This window comes from Pimephales promelas, chromosome 8 (genome assembly GCF_988280905.1).
Source record: "Pimephales promelas chromosome 8, fPimPro1.hap1.1, whole genome shotgun sequence".
Lineage (NCBI taxonomy): Eukaryota > Metazoa > Chordata > Actinopteri > Cypriniformes > Leuciscidae > Pimephales > Pimephales promelas.
In genome coordinates, this window is record NC_142776.1 from 8,517,018 (window position 1) to 8,537,869 (window position 20,852).

Sequence of the window (20,852 nt, forward strand, 5' to 3'; positions counted from 1 at the left end):
CAGGGGTACTCTGGCCCTCGAGGTCCCCTCGAGTTTTGCTCTAGCTTGTTCAGGTGAGTTTCATCAGGGTCAATCTAAAGGGGGTCGCACACCGGACGAGAAGCGCAGCGCCATGTCTTTAAAATGCGAACACATTATTCTCTATGAGTGTGCACACACCGGCGGCGCCATTCGGCGTCTGTCCACAGCGCCCAGCTACGGCTAAGAGCCTTGTTCAAAACCCTTCAGAGCGCCATTTTCATAGTTTTATATTAAATTCACATTTATTTGTCTCAAATCGTCATTAATGTAGCCTACATGGCTTCACCCTGTTTTTTCACTCGGGTTAGCTAAACGCTAGCTAAATAAATACTATTGTATTTTGTGACAGTTGCCTAGACAACGGATAACTTTACAACAAAATAACAGACTTAACGTGATAGACACTTTTACTTGATTAACGTTCAAACATCAGCTATTATTCAATCAACATAAACAAAATAAATAAAGTTAAAACTCGCACATCATGCAGCTCTTCTACCAGGAGTGGATTCAAAATTGAGCTTGCGCGCTCGGTGTGCGATACCTGGAGTTGTACTAGACGTGGCGCGGCACTGCGCTGCGCTTCTCGTCTGGTGTGTGGATACCCCCATAAGTCCCCCCGGTGTACCCCCTTAAGTCTTCAGGACAACTATTAAGTTACAGGTAGTTGAGTTTGATGAAGGTTGGAGCTCAACGCTGCAGGAAAGGGAATCTTGAGGGCCAGAGTTGAGAACCGCTGCTCAACAAACAGAATCTTTAACCACAATGGACCTTATAAATGACTAAGACTCTTATTACAGGCAGCAACTTTAAAGTGACTGGTTATCATTTAAAGCTGATTTGGAAGTTAGCATTTTTGCTAAGCTAACAACTATCCCATAACAGGCAAAACTGGCCAGAGTCTTGCACGTGGGCAGTTATCTGCAGGTACCCGACAGATGGACCAATAAAATCTGATGAAACGGGAGGAAAATATTTACCTGGTCATTTGCTGTGCGGGTCGGGAGTCAATAGGCACAGGTAGACTGCGGGTTAAATAGCCAATGTTATTTTCTGTACCGGCTGATACAGGTAGGTACTGTAGGCAGCTGCTTTCAAAAACTCCCCTGCATATTTGTGTTTACGCTATGAAGAGTGTCAAAGACTTGCAATTTGCAGAGTTGAGCTTTATAACCAATCGAGAGCATGAACGCAAAACGACAATCGCAGAATCCTCTCGCACAGGACTCTGATGTGAACAATAGTCAGAGAGGCATATGCGTTTCATTTAGATTAAGTCGCACCAGAATATGAGTTAATCATTCCTCATGGTTAGAAAGCCTGTCCTGTGTTTAGTTTTCAGCAATAAATACTGAAGAATTAACCTGTGCTAGTCAACAGAAGCACACAGACTTGCACGATCACTGCACATTAGAATGCCGTTTCAAAGCATTAGCGTTGTACTTTAATTGAATCACGTGAGGGACTGAGTGGATGACAGCTCACAAATATTCTAACAAATTTGCGCAGTGATTAACTACAAGAAATCAAAAATGCTACTTAATAACAAAAAGGTTACAACCCCTGTCCTATAATACGCACTACTATAGTTAAATCACACTGAAATATAGGGTGAAAAAAATAACCTGTCATTTGATGGCACTATTTTTTCAAATGAAAAACAAAATCCTTTGGCCTGGCCCAAAATTGATGTCTTGATTCTAATTTTCGATATCGGGACTTTCAAGTTGCCTTATAAATAAGTTTAAAATGGGTTGCATTATTAGAGGGTAGCAAAGTGTGATTGTTGCAGCTGTTGGATTTGGTTGTTGCAGTGAGGTGCCATACATGTTGACTTTAGTACAATGACAATTTATAATACAATTTAGGCTAATAAAAGTTACACTAACCTGCAAAATAGCTTTTTTAAAGATTGCTGGAAACGTATACGACACATTAGTAGTTCATGACTCCATTCAAGTTTGATTCAAGTTTAAAAAATAACCAAAGATGATTCAATTGTTCAGACAACTCGACAAAGTCCATGAAACAATCCAGTGACCCCTGTATTGCATTTCATCCAATTCGCGAACTGGGTGAACTGATTCATTATAATGAGAATTGCACAAATGGAGAGTTTTGTTAAGCCTGGAACACACCAAGCCGACGATCGGCCGTCAGGCAGTTTTTGAGCGTCGGCCGACTAAGTCTTCTTAGTCTTCCGTGCCATCGGCTGAAATTGGTCCTCGTCGGCTTTGCTTCGGCCAATCCGACATGTTGAATCGCCGTCGGTGAAAGAGCGAACTCTGATGGGCTGTTCAGCTTAGTGAACGAGTCAGTGCATGAGAATAATAGCAAAACACAAGCAAAGAAGTCAAAACGGTACACTAAACGCGCTTTTCCACAACACAGTACTAGCTCGACTCGACTTGGCTCTCCTTTGTTTGGTTTTCCACTGTGTAAAAGTTGTACTTGTACCTGCTTTCGGGTACTTTTTTTAGGATCACCTCTGGCGAGGTTCTGAGCGCGCTAAGGCGAGCTGAGGCGATACTAAAATGTGACGTGAAAACAATGCCGACTGCTGATTGGTCAGAGAGAATCGTCATCATTACACACGCCCGATGGAGTATCCAGAATATCCCCGCTATGTTGAAATAGTTCGGCCAGAGATAGTTACTAAACTTACTAGTATTATTATGGCAACTCGGAAGAATACGCCGTGGTCAAACGAGGAGGTGCAGACTTTCCTTTGTTTGGTTGCCGAAGAGAGGATCCAGCGAGAGCTTGATAGGGCAGCGAGGATCGAAAGGCGTTGCTATGACGACCGGGTACTATTTGTGGCGGTACTGTATGCAATGGAATACGGTGTGAAAAGCGAGCCGAGTCAAGTCGAGGCGAGCAAATTCTAGCTGACAGTCGGCAGTAGTTCTCTCGGTGTGTTCAAGTGCAGCTTTTTACCCCGACGCGAGGCGACAACACAGTCGGCTTTCATCAGCGCTAGTTCGCCGGCGTCGGCTTGGTGCGTTCCAGGCTTTATATGTTCGGTTTCGTGTTCAGACAGCAAGGACAATGGAAGTGTTTCACTTTTATCAGAAACAATTCACATGCTCTTTACCTGCTGCTCCTTTTGGCTCTGGCACGTGCATAAAATGCCTCATAGGACTTTGGTTTGAGCTCGAGAGCTTTGGTGGCAAACTCCTCAGCCATGCCAAAATCCTGTCAAGAACAAATGTGAAAGGAAGAAGTTGCGTGACAAGAAGAAGGGACAGCGGGGAAAAATGGGAACTAATCAAGTTTTCAGCAAGTTCAACTCCGTCTTAATTAGACCCATGAGATTGATTAGTGCACTCATGGCAGCCCTGCTGCATTCTGGTACTGATGCGTGCATACTAAGGCTGGAGTCCCTCTTTCTGCTCTCATGCATGAATCTGTAATCAGGAGTCTCTCGTTGAAATTCCGTCCTTGAGTCTGAGGTCAGAGACTCAATGAGGAGCCATAACTGTCAGCCCTAATGATGCACTTTAAATGTTTAATGGTGGAAGATCCTATTAAAATAACCATTAGAACTTCAGGATGCATGTGTAATTAGGAAACGCGTAGCAGGACTCTCTCTCTATCGCTCTCTCGCATTCACATAATCTGCCTCCTAATTGCACTCAAAACACTTTTATATACAGCCTGTGAAGCTCTTCTCCTCAACCTAGACCATTACAATTATCCTGGAGAAGATGAGCGTGCATGTGATCTACTGTATATAAAATGCCTACAGCCATTTGTTTGTTAATACACACAGAGGTGTATTAGCATCCAACATTTGTTAGTGATGTTATCAAAGACTTTAACCTCTATCCACTGAAGTTGGGCATATACTCATGTGACGTACGTTGGTTTTGCGGCGGCAGCGGGACAGGTTGAGATAGAGGGAAACCCGGAGCTCCCTGAATGCCTTCAGGTCTTCCCCAAAACCTTCCCTAGGAAACTTCCTCAGTGCATACTGATACCTCTGAGCAGCTTCCTTCATCTTTCCTTTCTGAGAACGAAGGAGAGAAAGAACACATGGAGAAAAGGGAAAAAGCCAGTCTCAGAGGACCATGCAAATTTACCATAGAGATTATTGTTCATGTAGTTTTTGTTGTAAGAACATAGTAACTACAAGTAAAACCACTAATTACTCTTCGATCATTGTAATTGTGGTTTCTGAGAGCTAAAAACTCTTGGTACCCCGAGGGATGCTAGTATTTGATGCTAGTTGTTGGCAGTGACTGACCTTATAAAGCAGGTTTCCCTCCTCCATGAGTCTCTGCAGAAGTATGATGAGGATGTCCGGTTTGGAGGTGGCCATGGCCCAGGCAGCGTTACCTTCAAGAGATAAAGAGACATCAGTCCTGACAGTCAATAAAACACAGAACGATTCAGAGAAGAGAGACTCTCCTAATGCTTGTACCTGATCGCTCATAAGGAGATGTTCTGTAGCCTTTAGCAGTGAAAGTGACAGCGGTACAGAAAGAAAGAAAAAAAGAGAAAGCGTAAAGAATAAATGCAAGGAAAAAACTCAAGAAGAATAGATGTGTGCTGAAATTGGGAAGGAATACACACTACCATCAAAAGTTTGGGGTTGGTATGATTTTTTTAATGTTTTTGAAAGTCTCCATACTCTCCTGTATTTATTTGATCAAAAATACAATACAACATTTTTCTATTTTTAAACATATTAAAATGTAATTTATTTCTGTGATGGCAAAGCTGTCTTTTCAGCAGCCATTACATCACAGCAATTGCTCTAGGGTATGGCAAGCTGTTTTAGCTTTTATTAATTTCTTTTATCAATTTAATTGTTGATATCAAGAATTGAATTCTTGATATCAACAATTGAATTCTTGATCTCAAAAATGTAATTGTTGATATCAACAATTTAATTGCTGATATCTGTAATTGTATTTTCACTAGTGAAATGTCACCATAGGCTGCCATTCAAAATGAATTGTTGATATTAAGAATTCATTTTTTTTACTAGTAGAAATATAATTTTGATATCAATAATTACATCGTTACTAGTAAAAATGTGAATTCCTGATATCAATAATTAAATTGTCACTAGTTGAAATGTCTATTCTTGATAACAATTCAATTGTTACTAGTACAAATTATCATTTTTGAATAATTCTATTATTTCAGATATCTAAAATGGCTTTCTTACTAGTAACAATCACATTCATGATATCAGAAATTAAAATTTTCACCAGTAAAAATGTAATTATTGATATCAAAAATGAACATTGTTACTAGTAGAAATTCAATTGTGGATATCAAGAATAGACTTTTCAACTAGTAACAATTGAATTCTTGATATCAAAAATAAAGGTTTTTACTAGTAATAATTGTATTTCTGATATGTGAAATTGGAATTTCAACTAGAAAGAAATCAATTCTTGATATCAACAATTGGTTTTGAATGGCAGCATATGGTGACATTTCACTAGTGAAAATACAATTGTTGATATCAAAAAAGTAATTGTTGGTATCAAGAATTTAATAATTCATATCCTGGAAATGAATAAAAGCTAAAACGGCTTGCCATACTAGGGTCACATGATCCTTCAGAAATCATTCTAACATGCTGGTTTTCTGCTCGAAAATGTTTCATATTATTATCAATGTTCAAAACAGTTGTGCTGCTTATTTTTTCAGGATTCTTTGACAAATAGCAAGTTCAAAAGTATTTGATCAATTTGATGGCTCCTTGCTAAATAAAAGTATTGATTTCTTTAAAACAAAAATCATACAGTCCTTTTTAACAGTAGTGTATACATTGAAAAAATGAAGTTAAGCAATAAGGTTGTTATCCACGTAGCCTCGAGTGCCTTTTATAAATCAATTGCTACATAAGACAAATTAAAAAATATACCAAATCATTATATTTATGAAGCAAATGTGCCATCCTTCCATTAACATATGTAATTCCTAGCATGTAATCTGCAGCTAATAAAGAAACTAAGCAAACTTGTGACTATATCATGCATTTGAAAACAGCTGGAATAATACATCAACCAATCAGCATTCAGGAATAACTTGGTTTATTATGCCGAAATAAGTTAAAACTGCTACTTCATAACAGAACTACAGTAACTAAAGGGTAAAACTATTCATTGGCAGACTTTCTAAAACAGCAAACCTCTCGTGATGGTTTGGATGCAAGCAGGAGATCTAAAAAAAATGGAAACTAGATATTTTTGCTTGTCCTGCAGTATTACTTGTATACCAAGGGGAAATGAGCATACAAAAAAAATGTGCTAACCTCTGTATTGCTCCCTTCTAGTGGCTAACTGGAAATCTCTGCTAATGCTAATTTAAAGCATGGGTTATTTTTCAGCGGTTATGGAGATTTTTCTTTCCTCACAGGAGCTCCACACAGGAGCTTTTCTGAACCATGTCTAGTGTGTAGTCAAGACAAATCACACCACAACGTCATTAAAACGCGTCTGGCAAAGTCATTGCCATCATCAACCTCAGACTGGTAGAGACAGTCGCCGTTTCAGATGTAATAAGATGTTTTTAAACTGGAGGGGGAATTTGTTCTCTTAAGGTTTGCACTCTGTGACTTTGGGTAGAAAGCTGAGTGGACTTCGCTATAAAAGTCTTTGCCCGGTCGCAGAGCGTGAATGACAGTCCCATACATCACCAGCGTCCTACTTAACTGTGGGCTAACCGGCCTGCGTGGCTCTGCTGCGAATATGGCCTGGTTTCAATTGCATTTAGGACTCAGCAAAGGAACACTGTGCTTTTACTATCCGAGAAAAGGGGAGAACAAATGGAACTCGCCACATTCTAGATTTAGAATGGAAAAAACCCTCTTGAGAACCTGACTGTGGTGATCTAGATTCTAGAGGACGGCACTTGAACCCATGAGAGACATGAATAATGTGTGTCATGATGTTCTGAGGTGAGACTCACCCAGTTTAGCCCCTTTCTTCAGCAGAGTGACCACGACTGAGGTGTTTCTGCTACCGATGGCCCGGTCCAGAGGTCTCATGCCGCTGTAGTCCATGTGTTCGATCGCCGCTCCACACTCGACCAGGTAGTGCACCTGAACACAGATCACTCAGATATGGACACGGCATAATACTGAGACGCAAGGGTCCCCGAGAGATTATCTCAGCTTACTATGTCTGCGTCTCCGTAGAAAGCAGCAAGGTCCAGCGGGGTACGTCCATGCTTATCCGTGTGGTCAATCTGAGCTCCCCTCTCCACTAGAAACTCCACCACTTTCTTCTGTCCTTTCAAACATGCCCACCCGAGCGGGGTCAGGCCTTCTTTATCCACTGTTGTCAGACATGCTCCTACAATAAAAACACACTCATTATGGACTTTATTTGACAGAATTATGCCAGTTTTGTCTCAGAAAATGTAGTGGTACAGCATATAACCCTGTAAATGTGTTGTTGTTTTTTTTTTTTTACAAAAAAACATCAAAATTCAACAAGGAGAGAAGCTCGCACACATAACGAGAGGCCAAAGACAAAAAAAATTTAATTTACCTCGTCATCAGTGTTGTAACCATTTTATCATTGTATTTGACCTCTAAATAACGTTAAATGTTTCTATGATTATGTGTGAGAGCTCCTTTTTTTGTTGAGTATCATATTCCATACTTGTATGGACCATATATATGAAAATATGGAGTTTATACACGAGGAGGGATTTTTATTCAGACGCCCAAACTGAGCAAAAAATTTTTGCTGCAGTTGTTGATATTAAATTATGATAGTTTGTAATGTACATCAGTGCGATCATTAGAACAGTATAGCAGACTACTCATATAAAATGCAATGTCACTCTTTATCTCCCAAAACTGTTTTAGTAAGATGAATTTAAAATATATAATGCAATGCAATACAATGATGATTGAGAGATCTGTTGTATTATATTTAATACTTACATTTTTCACATCATGGTGAAAAAATAGTGAATGGATAAATCCTAATTAAACCTAAGTTGTTCAGTCCAGTAAGTGTTTATCTTGAAATATTACTAATAATACAGACATTATGTTTACTTTATAAAAATCAGTAAAATTTCACACAAAAAAGACAAGTGTACCATGACCTGAAGGTGGGTATTTTTACAAAAGATTTTCAGCAAAATTTCTATCAAGTTGATAATTAAGATTTGATACAGTAGGCTTTATAGGGTTATGGTAGATTAAGGACCCCTGGACCACACTCACTGACCCTGTGAGAGCAGGAAGTCCACAGTCTCCAGGTGTCCCTCACTTGCGGCCACCATCAGTAGAGAGCGTCCATGTTTATCACTGCAATTCACGTCTGCGCCACGCTGCAGAAACAACTCTGCTATCTGGAAGAGAGAGAGAGAGAGAGAAGGAAAGAAATTTAATAGAGAGATAAAATCAATGTAAAATCTGATAGAAGTCTAAAGTTACTGTTTTCCTGTGTAATAAAGTGTCTTACCTGTGTGTGTCCATGTCGCACTGCATTAAAGACGGGTGCCACCCCTCTGCGGTTAGGCTGTGTTACACTGGCACCTTGATCCAGCAGGAACACACACCCCTCTAGTTTTCCCCGGCCAGCAGCAGCGGTTAGAGCTGGAGAAGATATGGATGCTCATAATGATGATCTATGCAGTACAGCAGACTCAGCCATACTGGAAAAACTATTGAATATGCCTACTTCCCACTATACAGCGTGCGAAAAACAGTCCAAAGTGTAGCATGTTCAAAATTATGACTTCAAATTATTTAAATGACTTAACTACTTCATCCAATATTCTGGAGTATGGATTTGATGGACATTTTACTATCCCACGAAGAAACAGGAGAGGAGTTGTGAAGGTCAGTAAAGTGACGAAACGGACACTGGTAGGTCATGTGACTGACAACATGGCGTATGTAGCATGTTCGAATTTGTTTCATATTACGCATGTTGTTATTTAGACAATTTTTTTGTTAAATTTATGCATTAGCAGACTTTTATCCAAAGCGACTTACATTGTATTAAATGTATACATTTTATCAGTTCAAGCATTCCCTGGTAATAGAAACCATGACCTTGGCATTGCAAAAACATACTTTAACAGCCGTTTATGTAGTACAAATTAGACAGTATGCGATTTCATGTGCAGCTTAATAGCTATGCTTTTCTAAATCTTGAAATACTGCATTTAATAACAAAGCTTAAATGTAAATTATGCATAGCACAATATCTTATATGTAATGTTTTACACACTGACATTACATTTTTTTTTACTTTACAGTAAAAATAAGATGACAAACATGCAGTGTAATGTAGTTTATTTACAAACCTGTTTCACCCCACAAAGTATCATGACCATCAATCTGCACTGAATAATCGTCATTGTTCAATGCAAGCATTCTTTTGACCACCTGTAAAGCATAAGATGGTGTGTATTAAATTAAGGAACTGAGTGGGTGTGGCTTTGGTTCCTTTGTGGTTTTATAGCCTGTGGTTTTATAATCACAAAATCTCTCATTCTAAATTACTTTATATAAAAGGGGGAGTATCCTGTGTGTATTTAGTACCTGTGTGTGTCCCATGCTGGAGGCAGCGATCAGCGCCTGCTGTAGTGCCTTGTTCTTCAGGTCTGAACTCCACTCCTGCTCCAGAAGATACTGCACAATCTCAGCATGACCCCGCAGAGCAGCGTGAACCAGTGCACACTGACCGCTCTTATCAGCATGATCCACCTAACACATATAACACACAGGTATAGTTACTAGCAAAACTACACTGAAAAAAAAAACCCAACCCACACATTATCAAGGGGATGCTGAACAATATAAATCACAACATTTATAAAACGCATTTCTTTGTTTTTTGAGAAGTCATTATCACTCCGTATCATTATTGACAATTTAATGGTTAATGAATGAGCAGAAAAGTTCCTGCAGTTCATCAGTAATGCTTGCAGGAGTTAAACTGAGAAGAAACAATCTGAAACACCTTGTACACTAGCCTGGTTAAAATCAGACCATTCTTTATGGTCTGGCAAAGCGTCATAGACAAATCACCAACGGACGTCGCGGATAGACCTAAAACCTAGATCTACAACCAAACATCTCCGAGTGTTGTTCTTTGCTCGGTTTTTAACAAAAAGGAAACGTTTAAATCGCTTAAAACAGACGCGATAGCTGATTCAAACGAGTGATGTTTGATGGCGACATCCATTGTAATGTAGGCTACAAGATCTGCTTCAAAATCCCAGCGCTGTCGTCATCGTGTAAAGCCCACCCCAACGTTTCTGATTGTTTGCCGCGATTTCGACGGATTGGAAATGGGCTTGAAATGGACTAACTTTCAGAGCAAATCTAATTTTGCCAGAAGTTGTCTGGGTTTTCCCAGGCTATTTGTACACTATACAATATATATATTATATTGTATAGTGCTCTATTTAATTAATGATTTAGGCTCTAATTAATGATTTTATTTTCATAGAAATGATTTTTTTCGCTACTTTAAAATGGCATTACAAACAGGTTCTCCAGGAACTCCACATCTGCTCTGTTCCAGTGAAATAAAACATTTCTGATATTCAATTACTGATATGCAGTAGCAACCTTGTTTGCTTTATTAAAAGTGCACATATGGTGTATTCTGTACATGTATTTCATGTTTGATTAATTATTTTATTCCATTTATTAGTTTCATTGCATGTATGTGTATATAGTACTATGACAAACTAGGTAATTGTGGTATTTGGGGGGAAGGGGTCATAATATCTTGGCTAGGACAACAAAATCACCAATACTTTCAGGGCATCTCCACCTGCCAATTCAACCCCTGAATGTTACTGAGGTTTAGGATTAAATCTGGATCATTTATAGTCATTTTGTGTATTAAATGGGATCGACTGACCTTTGCCCCTTTTTTGCATAATAAGGTGACAAGTGGCAGATGTCCGGCAGCTGAGGCATAACAGAGGGAGGTCATGCCGTTCTCCGACTGCCCATCCACTGGCGCCCCACACTCCAGGAGTAAAGCGGTCATCTCCAGGTGGCCCAGGTGAGACTGCACACACAGCACTGGTGCACTGTTTAAAACCTCAGTACGGTAACACACACTCGCCCCTCCCAGGATCAGCAACCGGGACACCTGGGGACACAGGTAAGACTGGTTTTAACACAAGAAATTAAGTAACGGTCTCAATTATTACCCGTCTGAGGGCTTCACAGACTGGTCACTTACTGTAATATTCAGTAATATTAATGATTTGATTTGAATGCTCACTATTAGAGGAGAACAAAAGTTCTGAATTAAGCTGGATGTTGACTGCTTTATACTGTTAATAAACTGATACGAAGTGAAGAACACTTATCTAAACTACACTACAACTGTAGTTGCTTATATCTGAACTTATTTCATAATTGATGAGCTTCACACAATTACTAAACTGAATCAACACTGAACTAACTTGAGCTGAAAAATTGTTTTTCTCACAATTTACAACCTTGATTTATTCAGACTTCAGTTTACAATCCATGGCTTCAATCTACATCCTCAAACTACATCTGCAGTCTACATACTTAATTTAAAAAATATACAGATTCAACCTAGATGTATAGCTTCAATCAACATTCTGTATCAGCTTCAACGGCTTCAACTTAGTATGCTTTTATGCATATCTTCAATTTACAGCTTCAATCTATAATCTACAGAATCTACAGCCTCAATGTATAGCTTTTAATATATAGCATACATCTGTAAATCAACAGATTTAATGTATAGCCTCAATCTATAGGTTTAATCTACAGCATTCATTTTTAATATATAGCTTCAATTTACAATCTGCATGTGCAATATAAAGACAATATAAAGAATGTATTGATTCAATCCACATGCTGTGTTTACGATCAACAGATGCAAGCAAATATAATCACACGAGTATGTCATATTAGATTTAGATTGAAGCTGATTATTTGCTTGCATCTGTAGATTGTAGATAGTAGGCTGTGGGTTGAAGCTAACCATTTTCTTCTCAATCCCTCTACAGTTTCCTGTATTTACTCAATGAATGTCATGTTAAAACATAAAATCAAACCACAAAACTCTGAAAAAGAGGTATTTATACACAAACATATTATATCTGTTCAAACATGCTAATTCACCTTTGGCTAAGCCACGCCCTATAATGTAGATTGACCAATCACAGCGCAGCCAAGAACGAGCCCCTACAGAGGTCGGACCCTTTTTCACAGCGCTCCATTGACTTTCAACACAGGCGTCTCATATTTTTGGTCTCGGCAGGCTATTACCGTCGTAGTTATATCCAAAATATGGTTAAACGTTGTGCCTCGGGCATTTGTAACACAGATACGCGTTTCCCAGAGAGGTTGGAGGGGGGTGTCCGTTTTTTCCCTTCCCAAAACCAAAGTCAAATCCTGACAAGTGTCGTCTTTGGATTAAACTGTGTGGACGTCCTCAGTCAGCTAAACCCCGCAAAGATCAACTAGCACATCTTTTTTTACTTCTAACATTACTGTGAGTGTGAAGTTATACTAGTTACACCGTTTTATAATGTTTTACGTTATGATTTCAGTTCTCATACCGGTTGTTGATACGCTAGCATACGCTGCTAATAAATACAACGTTATATTCGTGTAATCCGTTTGCTTTGTAATAACAATTATAGAAGTGAATAGAGACCTACCCAGCTTTGCATGAACAGTGTTGCTCTCTGTCGTTAGTCCCAGCCTCCGTCTCGATTAGTAGGAAATGCGGTGGTTAATATTTTTGACTGTGACCGGTAACGTTATGCTTTTGCCTCTATTTTGGAAGCCTTTTTGTTTCTTGCGTTTGTATGTCTTGAATATAGCCTTCGAACGCATATTGCAGCCCCTTTTGCCTACTTCTATCGGACACTTTATTTGCTGCTTTACAAAAGTTTGATAACATTTCAGCAGGAAGAGCTGTTACAGCATAAGCCATGAAGAGCGCAGATGAAGTTTGACGGATGTAGCAACGGTAACTAATGGGGGCAGGGCTTAGCCAAAGGTGAATTGTTTATTTCACTTTCATTTAACAGTGGAAGGCATTAAGTCATACTCGCTAATCGATGAATGAATGAATGAATGCAACCTGGCTCCATTACTTTTTTTTGGATGTGGATATGGACAGTGTGGTGGTAATGGAGGCTTGATTAAGATGCTGGATGTAGCAGGAACACATTAAAAGCAAAGGAAGCAGAATCGCATTTATTTATACAAACACAGCAGGAAATAATGAGAAGCTCTCCAGCCAAATGGCTGTCAAGGACGCCGGTGCGCACACATGGGCTCAGAGTGACGCTTGTTTCATTAAAACTCCGTAGGAGAGGAAATTACAGGGACAGCGGAGTCTAGACTGCAATTAACATATAATAGATTTAATAAATAAATGTAGTCATTACGCAAGGCATTTTTCAGTAAGCCTCAGCACTAATTACTATGTTCTACGTGACTTATGAAATCTCGTTCACTGTGGATGACTCAGAGCTCTGTAAGGCTATAGCTCTTCTTGTGCGGTTGAATGCGTCAGCCGCGATAATTATTGGAGCCTTGTTCTACAATTCAGGAGCGCAAAACAGTTGTTCATTTTTATTTTTTACTCAAGATTGACGCTGCTTTTTTTAAGTGATGGTCTCATTGGCACATTGAGTACAAAAATGTGTGTGTGTGTGTGTGTGTGTGTGTGTGTTTTTTTGTGCGTCTTTGTGTTTGCATCTCCTCAAACCTTGACGTTGGGTGTGTACAGGTTTCTGAGGGAGGAAAGAGCTGCAGATAGGCTGTCTGTACTGTAGCTGATCCACAAGGCCTGCAGAACACTTGACGAAACCCCTGTTCTCTTACTGTGACCCTGAGGACAGACATGAAGAGGCAGGAAGAGTTCAAATGGAGATCCCATCACTTAAACACACAGAGAGAAGGATTTTGAGTATCTGTGTTCATTACCTTGAATATGTGAGCTTTAAGAATGTGGTGGCCCAGCTCCATGGTTTGTTGGCGGTTGAGTTTTCCCTCTTGACGTGAAAGCATGAAGGCCATCAGAGCGTGGCCACTTCTGTTTACCAACATCAATAATTCATCAGAAATCATAATGAACATCATCATCCTGATTCACATTCCTTCCATTCTGATCAACTCTAAATCAAGGGTGTAACCTTGATGTCTTGAAAGTTGGGAGGAAATCCATTTTTTGGGGGGATAACCAATATATACAGTATATATATATATATATATATAAAATATTTGCTCACAATATCTCTTATTTACATGCCTTAAATGGCATGTTTCTTGTTCTGTCACATTCTGTTATGCAACAATTCAGCCTATATTTTCAAATCAAAACAGTTAAATTTGACATCACTGAATATGTTTTTCATTTAACATTTCTATCGTAAACAGCTGTCAAATATCTTTCACCATTAAAACCTGAAGCTCTGCGCAGGAATTCATGTTCGGTCCCTTTGAACAAGTAAAGCCTACCGTCTTTGATTTGATTGGCCATCTCAGTCATTTTGACATTGATGAGCACTGTTAGACTGCCGAGGTGGACCAGCTTAAAAAAAGTAAGTTGAAATTTTGCAGTGAAGTCAATATTTGCATCTATTTCTGTAACAATCCGGAAATTATTCGTATCTGTATTCAGATCAAACTAAGTGGGTGGGGCTTTAGCCGGAAATTCGTAAAATTACTTAATAGACCATTACTTCTATGGTTAAATGTATATATGTTCCGTTCATAGTTTATATTTAACAAATATGCCTTGTATAACTCAAAAATAATTATTTTTTAATAATCCTAATCATCTGAGCTGATATCCGAATAGGCAGTGGGCGACCCGAGTTCGATTTCCTGCTTGAGCCTGATAAATAAATTATTAAAATACCTTCTAAATACTTTCTGACAATAGTAAATATTAGAATAAAAGTAAAAACAAAAAAATGTTTTTCCCCCCAGAGTTAAGTCAGGACATTCTTCCACAACCTTAAATAAATATAGTAGGACTTGGCCATTTCTAATCACCCGGGGGTGTCATGTTCCCCTCATCTAAATGGCCCTACAGATGCTTAATGTTGTCCTCATAGACAGCAAAGTTCTCTATGAATCACAGTCCATGAACTTTTCTTTTTATGAGTCCATGTTTGAACCGTGTTAAGTGGGTCACTCTTCAGTTTATAACAGTGATGGAGCTACTAATGCCTTTCTAAATGAGAACACTGAGCAATGTGTGTGTGTTTAGGTGGACAGATAATTGAAGAGTCTACTAAATGAAAGAGAACTACACGAAAGTAATTTCATGTTCAAAGGCTACACACACTCAAATTTGAGTTACTCCCTTTCTGAACTCAATTAAACGGAAAAAATCCACATGATAGATGGCTGATCTGTACTTCACATGCTTTGCTATGTGGTTGCTAAGGTGTTCAGACTAGTTGTAACACAATGCAATGAAGCTTTGAATGTTTTTGGAGTAGCTTTAGTGGTGTGATGTTTTTACCCAAACCAGATACGCGTAAGCCCCCCCACCATCGCTGATTCTAAAGATTTCATTGGTCATGATAAATCACAGTGCTGACTGCCTAAAAAATTCCATAACCTTAATCTTAGTATACCATCGGCACACGCATCCTGATAGATAGAGTTATCATTTGTTGCAATATGATCCATCCATGATTTTTTTGAATTATGAACTCTTCATGACAGGTTTACCAGTGAAATTGGCTGTGGGATAAGATTTATATATAACTGGTTTAGGGAAAACAAATAACATATTTTAATGCATTGCAATTCACTTGCTAGGATCCCTGGCTCATGAATTGGTATTTTACGTACACTAATTGGGCCACTGGTGAGGACCCTGGATTATTAAACATTTGGATCCAGATGACTCTGCCCCCAAACAACATACTTGCATAATAAAATGTCATCACTGTATTTATCAAAAACAGCAGGACTGATATCCTACTGACATTACTTTTTTAAATGCTTTGATTACATATCCCACCAATATTTCAGGCATAAATAATAAATGTTAGCTAGATTGTTCACTGCTGCCTAGAAAAGGGCTTATGCTAAAAAAATTAAGAATGGATTGTCTTTTGAAATCTTCTAATGAGTGTTAGTAATGAGACAGTTTTATACAAAGTTAGCATTGATGCTCCCTGGTTCTCTGCTCTGTTTGTATCGTTGCTCATTATTTTCCTATTTATCTCTCTAAAGGCGCTTTGAAGCAGTCTGTATTGTATAAAGCACTATATAAATAAAGGTGACTGTTCTTGTGTTATGGAAATTCCAGTGCACTACAGCCAAGGCCAAGTTTTGGCAGTGACAACTTTTGTGTTTCGTAAAGTTTGCTGCTTCAGTTGTGGTGTTGATTCACATTATCTAGATTACTGTGTAGAGTGATCAGATGCATTTTAAATAACTGCAAAAAAAACTTAATTGGCCCAAAAATGTTTTTTTTTTTTTTTGGTTATCAGCTAACATTTGACTAATCATATCATCAGCACATATGAAAGTTTGAATGAGTACTATCATTCAGTAATCAGCAATCATTCAGATTTGATTATAAGAGCAGACTGATTGCTATAAAAGGAGGGAAGACGTGCTTCTGATCATTGTTGTTCTTGTGTTAGCAATGGATCCCTCCAAAGAAAGACATGTAGCCATCATACACTTTCCATCAATGATACTAGGTAATAGCTGCAAAGAATATTGCACCTGAAAGAACCATTTACCAGCTCATCAAGAACTTTAAGGAGGGTTCAATTGCAGTGAAGGCTTCAGGACAAGCACTATGACCATCTTCTCCCAAGGAGGCGGCTACGAAATAGTGTCAGCACCCCTGCAGAGCTTGCTCAATATTGGCAGCAGGTGTGAGTGCAAGACCTTTGGACATTGGCCTGGTGTCAAGAAGGGCAGCAAAATATCCTTTTCTCCAAGAAAATCGAGGACAGACTAAGACTCTGCAGGAAGTACAAGGATTAGACAGGAGACAGGTGCAAAGTTATTTTCTCTGATGAAGTCCCCATTGCAACTGTTTGTAACTGACATCTGAAAAAATAATAATAACTTGTTTGGAGAAAAAAATGGTGAATGCCAATAATCCGATTTGCCATCAGTGAAGACCACTGAGACCATCCAGCCAGGAATAAAGAATGGTATCAAAATGTCCTGCAGGAGCAACCACTCCCAATGATCCAGAAGCAATCTGATAATGATCCGTGCATTTTCCAGGATGATGCAGAACCATGTCATGTCACAAGTGCAAAAGTGTTAATGAAATGGCTCGGGGATTATAACATTGAAATTTTGGATCCATGGACAGGCCTCTCCTCAGATTTTTATCCCAATGAGAACCTGTGGTCAATCTTCAAAAGGCACAAGCAGAGGTACAGTACACGAATTTTGATCGACTTTGAGCACTAATAAGGCAAGAATGGATGGCCATCAGTTAAGGATATGGCCCAGAAGCTGATATCCAACATCCCAGAGCCAATTGCAGAGGTTATAAAGAATGGTCAACATTGTAAATATTGACTCTTTGGATACATAGAAAGTTTTTGCCAATAAAAGCCATTAAAACTTATGAAACGCTTATCATTGGTTTCCAGTATACCTTAATTCGCGTCACTGCCAAAACGTTTGGCCATGATAGTAGAAGGATTTTCCGAATTATTTTTTTGTTTTTTTGCCTTCACTACTGAACTAGGGAGTTGATTGAAAAGCACCCAGAGTAGTTTTTGCACATATTGCTATGAAGTTGCTTGGGTTTCTGAGTAGTTTTAGCACATCGCTATTCACTTGCTAAAGAGTTTTGATTAGTTTTCACACATTGAAATTCCCTCTATTTGGTGTCTAATTCGTTTTAGCACATTGCTTTGCATTTTCTGAGGTGCTCCAAGTAGTTTTAAGTTACACATTGCTCTGAAGTTGCTAAAGTGTTCTGAGTAGTTTTAGCACATTGCTATTCACTTGTTAAAGGGATACTCCACTTTTTTTGGAAATAGGCTCATTTTACAACTCCCCCAGAGTTAAACAGTTGAGTTTAACCTTTTTCAAATCCATTCAGCTTTTTTTTTTATATTTAGAAGAATGTCAGTAACCAGAGAGTTTCTGGTCTCATTGACTTCCATAGTATTTTTTTCCTACTATGGAAGTCAATGAGACCAGAAACTGTCTGGTTACTGATATTCTTCTAAATATCAGAAAATCGTCTGAATGGATTTGAAAAAGATAAAACTCAACTGTTTAACTCTGGGGGAGTTGTAAAACGAGCTTATTTCCCCCCAAAAAGTGTAGTATCCCTTTAAGGTGGTCTCACTAGTTTAGCTAAAGTGTTTGTAGCATTGCTGTGTGCTATCTGGCAACTTTATAGCAATGTGCTTAAACCTCTCTGAATTTCACCCTTGCCTTAACAAGCATGAAAAACATCATCTTAAGTGTGTAAGAAAAAGCGACATCACTGCTTACCTTGGGTCACACATGAAGTCAGTGCTCTCGCCATCCGCCCTCCATACCAGCCACTCCCTAAAGGACGGGTGGCAGAACATACGCGTTCGGTCTCGACGGCCAATCAGAAAGCAGGAAAGAGCATCCATGCGCTGCTGGAAGTCCTCCCACTCCAGCTCTCCTCTCATGGATCCCGCATTCAGTGCCCGGAAGAGCTGCTCATCCGTCAGAGGGTGCAAAGATGCCAGAGCCACGTTTAGCAGTGGCAACACACGTTCAAATGCTGAGGCCGATGGGAATTTCATGTTGCACTGCAGCAGATAGAGCTCAGAAAGAGACACTGGTATCACCTTATAGCTGGAGCTTTTAATGACCAGGTGACCCTTCTCAAACAGGTCGAGAGTTAATTTTAAATAAAGATATGAGCCCTGGCTGCGGGAGACCAGGTGGGCGCTGAGCTTAGAGAGGTTCGCTGGGTCTGCTTTGCCATTGATGTCAATGTTGCTGATGATGTCAGGGCTGTGGTCTATACGGTGCTGGATGTAGGAGGTGAGGTCAGAGTTTATATCCTTATTGTCATGGAAATCATCCAAAGAGATGATGGGAAAGTGGAGGAGACTTGTGACTTCCTGTCAAATCAACATAAAACACACATAAAAGTTAAAATAAGTAATAAAAATAAGCTTTCATTTAAAAGTTTTAAATAAAAATGTATTTAACATATTTTAAGGTAGACATGGAACATCATGAGTAGATGAAGAAGAAGTTTTATTTATATATTAGCGCCTTTCCAAAGCTCAAGGTCGCTTTACATGGTACATTTATAATACATTTAAACACTGACACACAACTTACAGCCACAAAGGATACATATAATCACATTTAAACGAAGTACATGTTGAATAGATATGTTTTTAGCTGTGTCTTGAAAGCAGTCACTGATGAAATATTTCGAAAGGGGCAGTGAATTCCATAATGTTGGCGCATTTACACTAAATGACCGAATAATCGAAAGCGAGGAATGGACAATAAACCAAGTTCAGTTGATCTGAGAGAGTGTGCAGGACGGTAGGGGAAAAGTAGATCAGACAAATAGGGGGGTGCAAGACCGTTTAATGCCTTATATGTTAAAAACAATTCCTTAAAGTGGATACGAGATGCAACGGGTAACCAGTGAAGGTCATGAAGCACCGGAGTAATGTGAGCAGAACGCCTGTTTGAGGTGAGAACTCTTGCAGAATTTATTCATTCATAAATATCTTATGTCGAGGGAGTTGCACTACACAACATTTTAGAAAGCCGCCATGTCTTATATTGAGGATTGACACAGAGTCAGTCTATGAGATAATTTCCTCTTTTTATCTATACATGTTGGTTAGACCTATTTGACTGATCAAATTATAAAGCGACAAAACTACACAAAATGGCCATTTTCGACAATTCCTGTATACTAATTCAGATGCTGGTAGCATTAAAAAGTGACACAGCTTTCTGCCTGATGCAATTGAAAGACATGCAATTAAATAGTTTTGGGGGACTTTAAGGGATGAACCTTCATTTAAAACGACTGTTATGTACCATAGCGCAGGAGTAACGACCACCAGCTTTCCGAAAGAATCTTGAATAATTATAGTTCTTTAAAGATTACGGTTTTGTACTGTAACCACTGACAACTGAAAAAAAATCTTGAATACTACAAGAACCACAGACAGAAGTCTGCTTATTTTTATCTTACAGCACATCTTTATCATCATATGCATGCAAAACAGAATAAATGTCAAAACAACTGCAGGATTAATCTTAAACACCGGCAGCCCGGTTGTGTGGGTTGTCTGGCACTTTTGGGTCACTGCTCCAAGAAGTAGTGAGTGAGAGAAAAAGAGACAGTGTATGTGTGTGAAAAGTGTATAGGGACACTAGCATCTGCAGTATTGCATCACAGCCCTTATCCCCTCTTATATAAGCTTGGCTCCAGCAGGTCCGAGTCCAGCTCTGATCAGATGTGGATTATACACACTAGCCACTGACCATCATCCAAAACCGTTCAAGCTCTGATCACAAAAGGCACATCAGGACACTTTATAGGCCAGAGCTTTAAAACTTTCTGAATGGATTTGCTTTGTATTAAAACCAGCATAAAAGGATGCAGGCTGTGCAAAAAAACTTACCACTTGGTTGACCCTGACGGTCACAATCAGTTTAAGCCAAATAGGAAATTTAGAGATGATTTTGGTGATGAAGGATGCAATGGTATCTCCATAGTCTGGTTTGTGGAACTCTGCCTCATTTAGACCGTCCACTAGGATGACGTAATCTTCCTCTGGAATCTTACTCTCTGCACAACACAATAGAAACGACATGGTAAAACAAAGGCTAATATGGACCCAGAGTC

General features: G+C 39.0%; 1 protein-coding gene across 5 annotated transcripts in view; it reads right to left on the minus strand.

Moving 5' to 3' along the window:
* tanc1a (tetratricopeptide repeat, ankyrin repeat and coiled-coil containing 1a) overlaps positions 1-20,852 on the minus strand; it is an 87,365-nt gene that overhangs the window by 2,070 nt on the left and 64,443 nt on the right. For 2 of the 5 annotated variants that reach the window (XM_039689408.2, XM_039689412.2), the window contains 16 exons: positions 20,629-20,795; positions 18,482-19,089; positions 13,958-14,066; positions 13,740-13,862; positions 10,887-11,123; positions 9,554-9,718; positions 9,316-9,397; positions 8,466-8,599; positions 8,229-8,352; positions 7,162-7,337; positions 6,952-7,084; positions 4,445-4,474; positions 4,268-4,359; positions 3,884-4,030; positions 3,116-3,216; positions 1,002-1,046 (listed from right to left, as the gene is read on the minus strand). In XM_039689408.2, the coding sequence (XP_039545342.2) occupies positions 1,002-1,046; positions 3,116-3,216; positions 3,884-4,030; positions 4,268-4,359; positions 4,445-4,474; positions 6,952-7,084; positions 7,162-7,337; positions 8,229-8,352; positions 8,466-8,599; positions 9,316-9,397; positions 9,554-9,718; positions 10,887-11,123; positions 13,740-13,862; positions 13,958-14,066; positions 18,482-19,089; positions 20,629-20,795 (2,473 nt within the window). The remainder of the gene's footprint in view (positions 1-1,001; positions 1,047-3,115; positions 3,217-3,883; positions 4,031-4,267; positions 4,360-4,444; positions 4,475-6,951; positions 7,085-7,161; positions 7,338-8,228; positions 8,353-8,465; positions 8,600-9,315; positions 9,398-9,553; positions 9,719-10,886; positions 11,124-13,739; positions 13,863-13,957; positions 14,067-18,481; positions 19,090-20,628; positions 20,796-20,852) is intronic. The other 3 variants (XM_039689409.2, XM_039689410.2, XM_039689411.2) reach the window with 3 other exon arrangements.